Source organism: Mirounga angustirostris, unplaced genomic scaffold (genome assembly GCF_029215605.1).
Source record: "Mirounga angustirostris isolate CCGP_5_RB_7025 unplaced genomic scaffold, mMirAng1.0.hap1 SCAF_6, whole genome shotgun sequence".
Classification (NCBI taxonomy): Eukaryota; Metazoa; Chordata; class Mammalia; order Carnivora; family Phocidae; genus Mirounga; species Mirounga angustirostris.
Window position 1 is genome coordinate 89,794,066 of NW_026991714.1, and position 14,831 is coordinate 89,808,896.

The 14,831-nt window shown below is 39.7% G+C and overlaps 1 protein-coding gene across 6 annotated transcripts in view; it reads right to left on the minus strand.

The window, feature by feature from the left end:
* Positions 1 to 14,831, minus strand: part of FAM13C (family with sequence similarity 13 member C) — a 153,092-nt gene that overhangs the window by 134,813 nt on the left and 3,448 nt on the right. For all 6 annotated transcript variants that reach the window (XM_045877885.3, XM_045877884.3, XM_045877880.3 and 3 more), the window contains 2 exons: positions 11,661 to 11,717; positions 7,640 to 7,844 (listed from right to left, as the gene is read on the minus strand). In XM_045877885.3, the coding sequence (XP_045733841.1) occupies positions 7,640 to 7,714 (75 nt within the window). In that variant the 5' untranslated portion in view covers positions 7,715 to 7,844; positions 11,661 to 11,717. The remainder of the gene's footprint in view (positions 1 to 7,639; positions 7,845 to 11,660; positions 11,718 to 14,831) is intronic.

The window sequence follows — 14,831 nt, forward strand, 5'->3', positions numbered from 1 at the left end:
TGATTGCAGTACACAGCTCACTGCAGAAAAGCTCTCTATATAGCCTCTTAGTTTTTGTCTTCTGCTAAAATAGACACCAGAGGGGAGGACAGAAGGTTGGTGCATCGCCTGATGTCAGCTGGTAGGGAGTGAAGATGGTAAGACTTTATCTACCAATGCTAAATCTAAATGCCCTCTGGATAGTTATGAGGTCCAATACAGGAAGTTGGTTCTGTTAGTCAAGTCTAATCATCCCCAAATCAGGTTGTTAGGGATTAATACTACAGTAATATAGAATTCTTTTTAATTTTTCACAAAATATTACAATATACATAATCTATTGCCTTTTTTAAAACTGGATATGTTATTTTTTAATCACTAGGGGAATGTCAATAAATGGATTTTCTTAGTTAAATAGTGGGTTTATACATTTTTATTGAGTAATCAGGAAAGTGTGAATATAAGAAATTACTGTGAAACAGGGGCACCTGGGTGGCTCCGTCATTAAACGTCTGCCTTTGGCCTGGGTCATGATCCCGGGGTCCTGGCATCGAGCCCCGCATTGGGCTCCCTGCTCTGCAGGAGGCCTGCTTCTCCCTCTCCCACTCCCCCTGCTTGTGTTCCCTCTCTCGCTGTGTCTCTCTCTGTCAAATAAATAAATAAAATCTTTAAAAAAAAAAGAAATGAATGTGAAACAAATAGTTCTAGAAAAAGGTAGATATTATACCAAGAACAGGAAAGACTGATCAAGACCGGCGGTCACACATAATAAACAGAAAGTATGTGTGGAAGGAGTCTCACAGTAAGTCAAGCCCAAAGTTTTCCAAGATGACAAATTACCCAGATATTCTAAAGGGGAGAGATGAAATCTCTAGAGGTCACTATTAGTCATAATGAGATATAATAAAGCACACTTAAAATTTTATTGTGATATAAATGACATATAACATTACATTAGCTTCAAGTGTACAACATAATGATTCAATATATGTATATATTGTGAAATGATCACCACAATGTCAAGTTAACATCCATCACCATACATAGTTACAATTTTTTTTCTTGTGATGAAAACTTTTAAGACCTACTCTCTTAGCCACATTCATAGTAACCACGCTGTATACTACATCCCTAGGACTTACTTTTCTGTCTGTAAGTCTATATCTTTTGACTACCTACACCCATTTCATCTACCTTCCATATTTTGTGTAATATATCACAAAATATTACAACAAATATAATCTATTGCCTTCAGTAAATTCTCCTCCCTAGAAAGAGTAATAAACTGCTATGATAAAGAAATTCTGCTTTAACACAAACTCACAAGTCCTATTTTATCTTCAAGTTAATCATATCAAAGCTTCAATAAAACCTGACCTTTTAGGAGACAAATCATTGAATGGTTCCTATCCAAGCCATTCTTTTTTTATAGCCCAGCATCTAAGGAAGAAAGGGATAAAGAAGCAGCAAAGAGGGCGCCTGGGTGGCTCAGTCATTAAGCGTCTGCCTTTGGCTCAGGTCATGATCCCAGGGTCCTGGGATTGAGCCCCGCATTGGGCTCCCTGCTCAGCGGGAAACCTGCTTCTCCCTCTCCCACTCCCCCTGCTTGTGTTCCCTCTCTCACTGTGTCTCTCTCTGTCAAATAAATAAAATCTTTAAAAAAAAAAAAAAAAAAAAAAGCAGCAAAGAAAACTGCAATTGATCTTGGTTCAAATAAACAGTCTCCTTATTTCTAATATCTTAACTTCCTTGAGGACATTCTTGCATTGTCTTCCCAATTCCTGGACTTTTATTGGATCAGCAAATATACTTAAAGCCTTCTTCTTTTAAATCACTCATATGTAGTGGGTGCAAAATTAATTAATCACTCATACATGCACACAAAACCTCAGATTCTGCTACTCCACCCAGGGCTCCTCAGAGAAATGGCAAGACCAGGAGGAAAGTTGCTCAGAGTGAGATTTGAATCTGATCCTCCAAAAGTAAAATTTCTGAATCTGATTTTGGGATTGATCAGAAAGGTATGAAAGATCAAAACTTTCAACAGCTATCATCTGGCGCCTTCTCCCTTACCCATATCTCCATTCCCAACCTGGTTAGGATCAGATTGAAGATCCACTCTGGGTGCTGAATACAAACTTTGTGACAAGAGAACCCAGAATGGCAATAGCTAAACGTTTACAATGGTTCTGTTCAGTTTCAAAGAGGGTTATTTTTAAGTCATACATGTTGTGCCCACAGAGTCTTCACAGGTGCTTTTAGGGAATGATGATCAGAGCAAACCAGTCAGAACTGTGTCTTGATGGTGACAAGAAGTATTGAGCAGGATTTGAAGCATAAGCTTCAGTGCCCCCAGATAAGTCCAGCTTTACAAACAGAACCGCTGTCTCTCCCACAGGGTATGGTAAATCAGCTGATTGTTACATTTACCCTGTGATTGAAACTCTTATGAAATAGCTCTATCAACATCTATATTTGTTCAAGTCCTCGTGGCATTTTGCCTGATGATGTTAGACAACAACACTATAGTATTATCAGGGATAATTATGGTTATTACTTAAAACGCTGACTTGTTCACAGCTTTAAGTCTTCCACTTGAATCTAGCAACACCCAGGCTAGTGTTTTTCAATCAGACGTGTACATCAGACTTTCCTATGGAGTTTAATAAAAATTCAGATGAGTAGGACATATACCAGACTTAATGAATATTTGACTTTCCATTCTTGGCATGTTCTTATATCTCTAGGTTTTTCCCTCTGTAAAAATTACATTCATCTATTTTTGTAAAATCAGAAGTAAACTCCCTGACTTCTTTAAAAATAGACTTACTCGTTATCCTTTGAAACATTCTGTCTAATTTGGGGGCAATGATTTTATTACCTTGTTTTGCCTGTCACATCTATTCATTATTCTTATTATGAGCTCTCATCAGACTTTTCACATTTGAAAATGATTCGTAAATTGATCACAAGCAGTTTCAGTTTCTGTCATCTATACATGCTTGTTTTCCTTAGATGCTTGCCTGCAGGTGCTACGACCAGCTTCAAGCCAGAGTTTTCAACAAAGAATACTTTCCACAGTCCCAGATGCTTCAAACCATTGACATTTTCAAGGACAGACTCTTGGGTACAGGAATCTGATGACACCAAAGTTATAAAACTTCCGTCAAGACAGCTTTATGCTCCTGCTAACCCAAGACAATAGGAACAAAAATTAATTGCATAAGACTGAATGGACTGAGAAGGGAAATTTTACTGTAGTTATTTGTTTAGAATATTGTTATTTTAATGTTCTATTTACTGGATCTATAAGAAAGTCCTTTCTCTACTTCACCTCACAATTTAGTAGATTCTTGTATTAACTATATTTTATTATTTTCTGTATTCTTGAAGCTCTGGCCTCTAGAGCCCCACTTACTGGGAAGTAAATTCTCCCAGGGCTAGCCAATTCTTAGAACATAAATGACTTGCCCAGGAGAGAACCTTTCACATGCAAACTAACCAATCCAGAGTCCATACTTGGAACCAATTTTTCTATCTGGCTCATACTCTAGAAGGCAATATTCCTCTGCCCTACTCATCTGAACCAGGTACCAGAGAGTCCCTATACCTCAAGTTCTACTGAAATGAATCAAACTAGTCAATCCTAAGACTGCTTTCCCCTGCCTCACCTTGCCTTTCCCATAGAAACCACATAAAGGCTCCTGCCTTGCTTTCCACCTGTCCCTTCTGCTTCCTGACTAACCCTGGTGCTTTCCCTCCGTGGCCCTGCACAGTATGGCATGCTCCCTTTCCTCTTGAGAACTAGGAGTAGGAATCTTTTCAAATGGCAGTAACCTTCTCATCTACTGGCCTCACCATATGTGAATAATAATAATAATAATAATAATGCTATACTTTATAAACCGCTCCATTTACGTAAACTGAAATGAAACATTTAAAAGTGTTATCTGAGTCTCACTGGCCCCAGAGTTCAGAAACTCACCCTGCATCCTTACTTTTCATTGCAATGGGGTTATTTCATATATTCAATAATAATCTGTCTTCCTTTTTACTAGAATAAAATGGAAAAATCTGTTATGCAACCAGTATCTTGCCTGGAATGCCACCTTGAGAAGGACTTTCATTGCATCATGTAGAACAGACCACTTTGAAGGAACGAACGAATATGGGTTTACTTATGCAGCCAGTGCCTACAGAGGCCTCCTAGGATAACTGGTCTGCTGCCTGGCTTACAGGGTCCAACCTTACAGGTGGTAAAGATGATCACTTTCTGGCAAGCTAGAAACCTAATGTTATTTTGGGGACCTCAAGAAGAGCGGAATATATCCAAATGCACAGGTACTGCGGCTGAAATATAGTGGAGAGAGTTTCTTGAATTTAGCTCCTTGCCTTGGGATTGCAAATAATAGAGGCATTGAAAGTCCAATCTGAGATTCCTCATGAAAACTCCCAGAGAAAAGTTAATATTGTAATTATTCAATAGTGAATGGTTTTAGATTTTGCAAAGCATGCTTAAGAAGGACTATATGGTAAATTAACACTCTTGCTATGCCTAGGTAAATACTCAGGCCAAACCTAATGAGACTAGCCTTAATTTGTGATTAAGAATAATCTTTCTTTGAGATTCTTATGATCACAAGGGGGAGGAGGAGAATGTAAAGAAAAACTATAAATGACTTTGAAATTTAGTGGATGTCCTGGCTAACTCATCCATCTGAATAATCTTTGCTTTTGTCTTTCTATGACTAGGCTATTTTACAAGGCTGTAGACATAGAAGTGAACTTGTAGATATTGATGGCAATGCAAATAATTCCTCATGTCCAACGGAAAGTAATTGATTATCACCAATGGATACTATAAGTTTTGCCAATTTTGTGTCCATTTGTAAATTTATTTCTGTCTTCCTTGTCAGACTACAAATATGTGATACTTTGCATTCTCTTTTGAACTGGTTGTAATACCTTACTGATTCCTTCATTAATTAATAATTTAAATCTAATCTTTGATACATCTTTATTTCATATCTGTAGGAGAGTCATGATTATATTCTTTTAAATGTAACTTTTCACAACTGAATAAGATCACACATTTCACACACAAAAAAGGTGATACAATTATCTATACACCTCTCTTAACCAGTTTTGAATTACTCAACATATAATACTGAGTGACTACCAAATGCTACAAAACTAAAGATAGACAAGAAGGACTGAATCACTGACCTTAAGAAACTTGCATCCTATGGAGCTAACATTTACCCAAACTTTGTCTAGCTTCTGTGGTCAATATCACAAAGCTTTAAGGCAGAAAAAAAAAAAAATACACTTACAAAATTCTCCCCAAAGTAATCTTTTCTAAATAAGTAATTACTGGCTAAAAGCACAATATATCAGCAAAGGAAAAAAATTCCAAAGTGAAACCATGGGTTTTATATAAAAATTAAGGTGTGCGTAGTATAAGGGATTAGGTAAATCACTAGATTTATAGTTGGAAGATCTGTGTACCTCTTCTTAGAAACACTGTGCTTTTATGGAAAAGACCTTCCACTCAAATTCTTCCAAATCTGTTCAAAGAGGTTATGTAATCCCTCTAATCCTTAGTTTTTCCATTTTCAAAAAAAGATAATAATACCCATTCCATGGGATTGTGGTAAAACGTGGTACATGCCTGGAACACAGTAAATACTTGAATACATGTTAGCTGATTTTATTAATAATATTATTTATAGAGTATTTATAGATTCAGTTCTTGCTCAATACTCAACCAATGTTAATTCTCTCTCCCAAAGAAAATAGGAAAAATGAAATGTGTTTCATATTTCTCCCAAATATGGAAGACCTAAAATATTATTATCAAAGTTCCTTTCGTCACTGGAGGGGGGGAATCTCATCGTGTGGATAGAGATGTTAGGAATGAACTGGAAATTTTACCTGCAGTCCAGGAGTCCAATGCTGTACTATAAGCAAAGATAATACAAGCATATCTCTCCCCAGAAATCTTCCTGTGTGTGTGTGAGCAATGGATTGGAGTTACAGGCCCCATTTAGCACCTTATTACAACTGACAACTGTGTAATTTCTGAGAGCCAGGCTATAGGATAACAAGAAAGAAGGCACTCTAGGAGACATGGCTGGTCACCCAATGCAAAAAGTGTCACAGGTGACCCTTAGCAGGAGATTCAAGATCAGAGCCTCCCTGAGACCCGTCAGACTCTGGGGGAAGCCCTTTGGGTACCTGTATCCGCCCCAACACCATACTCCTAATCAGATTAAGTGCTGAGTGCATTCAGTAATAGGCAGGGTCTCAAGTTTATCATAACTCAAATAGTATTTTCCATTCACTTCTGTCTGAAACTCAACTCAGTTTAAAATAATTACAACACAGCTTTATGAATGCAGAGGACACTTTCAATTTATTGCAAAATTAACTGACTAAATAAGAGGTCCTAATGCCAAGGAAGAAATGAGACAAAAATCACAAGACAAATAAGAAAATGACAAGGTCAAATAAAGTGTTCAGCCAAAGTTGTTCTAACAGGAAGATTACCTGGTGCCCACTTGCTATATAGGACTGGACTTAAAGTTATAAAATTAATCTGTTACACGTAGAACCTCCCACATTATTTTTAAGGTTTAAATGTTAACAAAAAAGCAGTTTACATTAATGAAGCACCCATGTCCCCAAAACTGCATTAGGTGCATTACAAGTATAATCTCATTAACCTCCTAGTAAAATAAAAGGGGATTATATTCATTTAATCTTTTTTTTAAAAAGCGTCATAAATTATTTAAGGAGTTTTCTAAGATTTAAAAACATCACATTCTTTGCTACATCCCTTTACAACTAGAGAAAGTTTTCTAAAAAATTAGAAAATATGAATGTACTACCCAAATCAAGTTGAAAAAAAATTGCTTCATTCATTCATTTAAATACTTAATTGACCTCAAAGAACCTGATACCACACACCACACACACACACACACACACACACACACACACACACACAGAGGCACATGCGCACTTGAATATTTACCCAAGTCTTCTAAAGGGCAGGCTGAGGTGAGTGGATCCGGGTAAACTAGGGATTTTTGATTTGCTAAGAAGAAATCAAGTTTGGGGCAAGAGCTACATGACCTGGGTAAGTGAAGATGGCTGGAGCTCCTCCTCCACTCTCCCCTGCAAGAATGCAGCAGCTCGGGGCACCTGGGTGGCTCAGTCGTTAAGTGTCTGCCTTCGGCTCAGGTCATGATCCCAGGGTCCTGGGATCGAGCCCCGCATCGGGCTCCCTGCTCCGCGGGAGGCCTGCTTCTCCCTCTCCCACTCCCCCTGCTTGTGTCCCCTCTCTCGCTGTGTCTCTCTCTGTCAAATAAATAAAATCTTTAAAAAAAAAAAAAAAAAGAATGCAGCAGCTCCTCTGAACCATTATCAAAGCCCAGGCTTTAAGGGGTCCGTTGGAAAGGGCGCTAAATTACCAGCCCGCTGAGCACACTGCGCTGGGAGTGCCCTCCGTGCGTCCCAGGCCCGCGGCAGGCGCACTGACCCGTCTGGCTCACTAACCACCTTCTGCAGAATAACGCGCTCACACCGCCCGCCAGAGCGGTGCCCTCGCGGGAGAAGCGCCCATTCGGCAGAGGCCGGAGGTGGTAGAGCCCGCTACCTGACTTTCTCCGTGGCTCCTCCCGCTCTCCGCCTTGAGCAGGGTCTTGGGCTTCCGGGACTTGAAGTTGCCCATGCTGGGTCGCAGCACGCCGTCCACCAGCGCCGTCTGCTCTACATGCTGCGGCGGCGCGCGCCACGGCGGCGGCGCGGGCTCCTCTAGGAGAGCCCCGGCGTCGGGGTAGTTCTCTTTATTGTCTTCATCTCTAAAACAGGAAAGACCCAATTTAGAAAGCACCCAAAAAAGTAATAAGCTGCTGCGGGAAAGCGGGGCTGGCACACTCATTGCTGCTCTATTTATATGGTAACTAGCAAAATGTTTGGGGTGGACTTGGTTTCACAGGAACAAGAACCTAAGAAATGTGAATTTCACTGTTTAGATCATTCCACGTTCCCTTCTAATCTTTACTAGTGGATACATACTTCTTTTTTGTAGTTGTAACTTTGTGCATACTATCAGATTTTTTTAAAATTTTTCACTTCAAGATGCTTTCATGTATGTATTTTTTTTCTCTGACAAAAATGTGAGAATCAGATTAGAGATTGTCAGCCCGGTTTTATAGATTAAGACTCTAGAACTCAGGGGCACCTGGGTGGGTCAGGTCATGATCTCAGGGTCAGGAGATCAAGTTCCAGGACAGCTGCGAGCAGGGTGTGGAGCCTGCTTAGGATTCTCTCTTACCCCTACCCCTCTCTCTAAAAAAGACAAAAAAAGGGAAGGAAGGAAGGAAGGAAGGGAGGGAGGGAGGGAGGGAGGGAGGGAGGAAGGAAGGAAGGAAGGAAGGAAGGAAGGAAGGAAGGAAGGAAGGAAGGAAGGAAGGAGAAAAGAAAAGAGAAAAAACTCTAAAACTCAAAGATTAAATGAAGTGCCTGAGAAGGGCTCATTCACCCAGAGACCTGGAGTGGTAGGTAGGTCTTCAGTCTCCCCTGCATATATGTACTTGATTCAAGGCATGATACTTCCTCCTCACTGGCATGTTTAGAATCATCTCCCTACAATTTTCAAAGGCCTCTAGAAGTTTAACAGGGTCTATTTTGATAGGAAACATGCTACTCGGGTAAAATATAAAACAAGGGCGTTTTACCCAACCAAACCATCTGAACAACACCTTCAGTGCACACTCAAAGATCCTTGTCCAGGTCCCATCAGTGTGGAATTGCTGGAGGTGACTAAATCGGCTGGTGTCACCTTCACATATTTAGTGCTGGAATGGCACTTTTAATTTTCACTAACCAAGCAAATTCATACAATATAACTCTACTGTTTCAATTTCCTCAGAAGTAGTGACATAACACTTTTATCTGAAGCCATTGGTCCCTTTTAAATCTAGATGCATTTATTTTCTTATTTTGCTAAGAACTCAGGGATATAACCAAATGGGTGTTCTCTTTATACAATTAAAATTGTCATCCTTAATCCACTGGCAATCATTTGGTACTAGATCATGTAATTCTCTAGGGGGAGACCACTTCCCCTCGGTGGCGTTTTTCCCTCCTGCTCCCGAATCCGAGCATTCATAAAAGACTTTGGCAAGGTCAGATAGAAAGCAATTTCTTGTAGCTCAAGGACACAAAAAGCCAAGAGACAAGACCAGCAAAGAAAGGATTTCTATGCCCACTGTTCAAGATGCCTTTTCACAAATAAAACAGATTAAAGTCACTAAACTGATATCAGGAGGATGAACTCCAGTTAGCCTCTGGGAAAAGATCAAAGCAAACATCAGGATAGGAATTCTGGAGAATGACCAGGGTGCAGTTGGGCAAGGTGTGGAAATAAAACTATGTGAAATAGTTAATTTTAAGCCTCAAGACAAACTTCATAATGTCTGGTAAAGGAGAACCCAACGAGTGAAATAATTCTTCAATATTAATAACTGAAAAAAATGAAACCGAAAGTCTGTGCCAGTGACACTGGTTAATATTTTCCCTTAAAATCAATTATATTTTATGATTTTATTTATTTATTTATTTTTAGAGAGAGAGAGAGAGAGAGAGGGCAGGGGAAGGAGAGAGGGGGAGGGAGAAAAGGAGGGGGAAAGAATCTCAAGCCGACTTGGCGCTGAGCGTGAAGCCTGACGAGGGCCTCTATCTAACCACCCTGAGATCACGACCCTGAGATCATGACCTGAGCTGAAACCAAGAGTCGGATACTCAACCGACAGAGCCACCCAGGCCCCAAGATCAATTACAATTTTAAAAATTCTAAGCCACTAATGGATTTGGAAACCAATATCAAACCATAAGTTGGAACTGTACTGGTTCATGTGAAATGCATTTCTCTCACTGGAAACAATGTTCATCCACGTACTTTATGCTCCTAGGTGAGAAACAAAAGGGAGAACAGCTGTCTTTATAGGAAACCTAAACGTTCCTCATTCAAGGAGGATTCTAGAACACTAAGATAAGAAAGAAAAAGTCGTGTTTCAAAACTAAAATGACTCTTCTGATAGACACATTCCTAAAACAATACCTGGACTTCATTTTTATATATTTTCAAGGTGCCAAAGTTTTATAAAAGTCATCTCAATTACCTCCTTGACTTGAAAAGCAAGGAAGGTGGGTGTGAGGGAGCAAAAAACATCTTTCTCTCATTACACAAATACCTAAATACAAATAGTAATCTTTAGAAATATATTTCTAACCTGTTACTGGTTTCTCAGAATCTCCAAAGCAGGAAAGTACGAGTTATGTAATTTATGCCACTACTTAGTGGAATCAATCATAACTGAGAATGAGTCTAAAAGATCCTCCTGCATATTAGTTGTGTAGCCTGGGCCACAGCACATCACCTCTCTGACCCTCATCCATAAGATGGATATCTCTCTACCTTGCAGAGATAATACAGTCCCTGTGAAATGCCTACCATAGAAAGCTGGCTCAAGGCCACAGCTCAATAAATGAGAGGTATTGTTACTTTCATGGGGCTTCAGCCAAGTGGTTATTTGCAAAGAAAAGACTGAGGGTTCTTTTTAGTCTCTCCAATACCTCCAGGATAAATTCCAAACTCCTTAGTGAGGTACACAAACCCTTTGAAATCAGGTCTTTGTTTATCTCCGGAGCTTTAGTTCTTACCACTCTTGGCCTCCTCACTCCCAAAGGCTCTCAAGCTTCCCACCATCCTGAACTGTCTGCTATTCCTACAACTCTATTTTCTCTACCCTCTGTTGGCTTTCCAGTAAGTTGCTCCCTCTGCTCGGTAGCATCATCTTTTTCTTAGCCTCATATCCCCCCACCACACACACACAAACATACACACAAAGTCATGTGCTACTGTAATTTTCTTCAGGAATCCATCCCAGAAACCTCTCTGGGCTATTTGGTCCTTCTAAATGAATTCTCTGTCTACCTCTCGTAAAATATCCCTTAATGCACTGTAGCATCATCATCTACATTGACTGGTTTCTGGCACACAAAATAGGCCTTCAACAATTGTTTGTTATCCAACAAATGAACTTGAGAGTCAGAGAGACCTGAGCCCAAATTCAGTCCCATAGTAGCTATGTTAGTTTGGATGAGCTATAATCCTTCTGAGCCTCAGTTTCCCCACCTCCAGGATGAGGAGGGAAACATCAGCTTCCTTTCAGTTGCTTAGATTAAATAATAAAATGTATGCAAAAATGCTCTGAACAAAGCAAATGTGGAAGAAGTGGTTAACTATGAAGGTTTTGCCATATCATGAACTCCTTGATGACCAAGACCATACTCCAAACACTCAACGACATGCTTGGTAAATAAATCTATAACCTCTTCCATAGGGTCTATGATGGGAACATTGAGATGGGATAATCAATACTGAATTCAGTAGACATTTACTGCGCAATCCCCATATAAAAGGCACTGTCCTGGGTACTAAGGGGAATATCCCAAAATGGACATGACAAAACTTCCTTAAGAACTGATATTTTATTACAAGAACTTAGACACAAGAACCGGCAATTATAATTCAAAGAAAAGACTAAAGACCCCAGACCTACATGGTTTCTGTCCTTCATAATTAAGAACCAAGCAATAGTTGGTCATACCTGATACTGGAGCAATCAGTCTGGTCTTCATGTAGGGAGACTGTGTCTTCGTCACACCTGGAGAGAAGGAACAAATCCACATCAGTTCCAACTGTCGGCAGCAGCAGAAGCAGCAAGAGTCTAGAATTAGATTAGCACCGTAAACTAAAAAATGGAACAACCCTCACCACTCTCTTTCAAACTAGCCCCAATTCCCAGCATGTCTACCGGATAATGATACCAGTGTTGTCATATCATGTGATCTTCAAAGCTCAGAACCAGACGTAATACTCTTTTTTCATGCACTGCTCTGCATCACCTAAACTAACAAGATCTTGGCAAGGACCCAGCTGTTCAAAGCATTTGAGGGGACATCTAACACCATTGGTGGGTTATCCTTGGCTCAAAAGAGACTCCCCCTTTTGCCTCTTGAAATGTCCTCTGCCTCAGGCAGTCCCAAACCACACCAGCTCCCAATTGGCTTCCTCCATCGACCTCCAGACTTTCTCAATTCCCTTCTTCATCACAAAACTTCTGGAATAACCCAGTGAAAAATTTGTGGCTCTTCTATATTGAAACATCTCCAGAGTTCCACACTGCCTGGGGGAATGCATAGTAGGACCATTCTCTCCCTCAAGTGTGGGAGGGAGCCTTTGTTCCTTTTCTCAGCCATTCCCACCCCACTCCAGCCTGGAATGCTTTTTTCACCTTCAACTCCTACTCATCCTTCACTGCCCGAGTGAAGTCTCATAAGCTCCATGAACCTTCCCATCCAAGTTCACCCATAGGCCACATACCTACTTTAAACCTTAATACATAAATGTTTACTCTTTATTCTGAGGTTTTGGTAACCAACTATATATCTTGCCTCACACTGCTATGTAATTCCTTTGTACCTCTGACATCTCTTTAATTAGCTGTTAATTCCATGAAAAGAAATGATTTTTTTCTAGATACACTGCACAGTGCCCACAGTGCTACCCCAAAGAAGGCATTCAATAAATAATTGAATGGAATCATTAACTCGGGCCTCTCAGCAAGACTGGAAATATTTTAATAAGCATTTCCTGAACATTCACTGCCTTTCAGGTACTCACTAGGTATTAAGGCTGCGCATTTCAAACTCTTTGGGACTCAGGAATGACCAGTTTGTTTTCTATTTCCAATCTACTATGGTAGTTTGGTAAAAAATGTCACAGGAATGCCAAATTCCCATAGAAGTTTTTAAATGCTTACTCCCTATTTCTGTACTTCCCTTGTCTCAGATGAGTTACAAACAATTTGGGGACCCATACTTCCAGTAGCATTCCTTCTAAAGGACACAAAGTTGAAAAAGACCTGGACCCTGCTCAGATAGAGTCACAATGTAATGAGTGGACAAAAGTAAGTAACTACCTACATATATAAATATAACCATAATATAATAAGAATAGTCATACTATATGAAATCATTTACAATTTTTCAATATCCGTTACTTGCAACGTTACATAACTTATCCACAGAAGAAACTGATGAAAGCTCCAGTCCTCTTCCCTTACTATGCCTTTTAAATTATATACTTTAATGAATTAAACAAAGGCCATCTAGATCCTAATTCTCTCTGCCTGCTGAAATATCTTATTCCTGCTGGCAGTTAAAAAAAAATCAGTCAACCTAACACAGTACTCTTTTTAACAAAATAATTAAATTTTCTTGCTTTCTCATGTTTTTGACTGTCAGTACACCATTCTGTCCATCTCATGAAAATAACAATTGAATTCATAAGAATTGCCTTGTCCTCCTCCATTGGAGGTGTTCACTTTAATAGATCATACAGGCTTTGTAATGTGAATGAAAATGTTTCCCAATAAAAGTAACCTCGCTAAGTAGAAAAATCAGTGAAGAACAGAAATCTAGAATTTTTGCTTCCAGAGAACTAGGGTTCAATCAGAGGTTCAACCCTAGAGCTCAACAATACCTATTGTTTGGGAATTTGGCAAGAACTTATTTTTCTCCCCCTCACTTGATTTATTAACCTTTCTTTTCAAAGTACAATTAGGTAAAAATGGAAACTCGGCACCAGAACATACAAAGTTGCCCATGCTTCTTAAGTACGAGGCCAGACCCTAATTAATTGATCCAATTTTAAGGCCTATTAAATGACTTCAGTTCCTGCTCAAGGAAACACAGTTCCTGGGACACAAATACAGCGATGAAATAGATCTGTCTAGAAGCTTACATGAACACATATACAAGCTCTTTTAGTTCAGTTGGGTTGTACATTTGCTCTGATGAAGACCATTCAGTTTTACTGAAGTAACATCTCCTTTGTGACTCTTCTCCTGATTCCTTGCACAGGAGCCCCCTGTGCACTGTGGGCCCAGCTGTAAAATTGGATTCCTCAGTGGCGACCCATAGCCAGATATCCCCACTCTGGCAAGAAAATCAGCTCAGACCAAGTGCCCAACTGGTGGGATGCCCTTGGCATCCTCTTCTTGTATTATAGCCCCAGTACAGGAATTTAAAGACCAATCATCTCCTTAAATATTCAAAACTGGGCATCTTCTAGTGCATTGTTTTTCCAAATGCAAATTGTGACCTATTAGTAGGTCTTGAAATTAGATAGCAGCTACCATCATTTTGTTATTGTTGTTAGAGAAATAGAATAGAAAATATCAGTATAGTAAGGGTTAAGTGTTATTTCACAGAACATTTTTAAATAAATCATGTATATATGGGTGTGTTGGATTGTTATATAAAATGTTTTTCTGACTATTGTGCATGGTAAAAAAAAATGTGAGAAGCATCTCTATTAAATGACTTCCTTTGATGTTCTCATCAACTAGTTCTAAGTCCCAGGGTTCTTGATTTGTGGTTACCCAGACAATGTATGGATAATTTGTCCTTGCAATCACTCCTTGGTGAAATGCTCAGGGTTGTTACCTTTTTCCCGATTGGGAGTTTTGTTCCCTCTGTCAACCACAAACAAGAAAAACTTCTATGGTACTTCCCAGCTCACCGTCTCTTTCACAGCATCTCAGTGAACCCGACAATGCAGTGAAGTAGGGGCCACCTTCACACAAGAGGTGAAGGAACTGCCCTGCATCCCAGGCGGACAGCGATGGCCACCGTGGTATTTCCGCTCCCCTGTACTGAGCCTACTAACCGATCTCTTCAGTTTCTATTCCAGAGGCTCACAAAAGAAGGAGAAT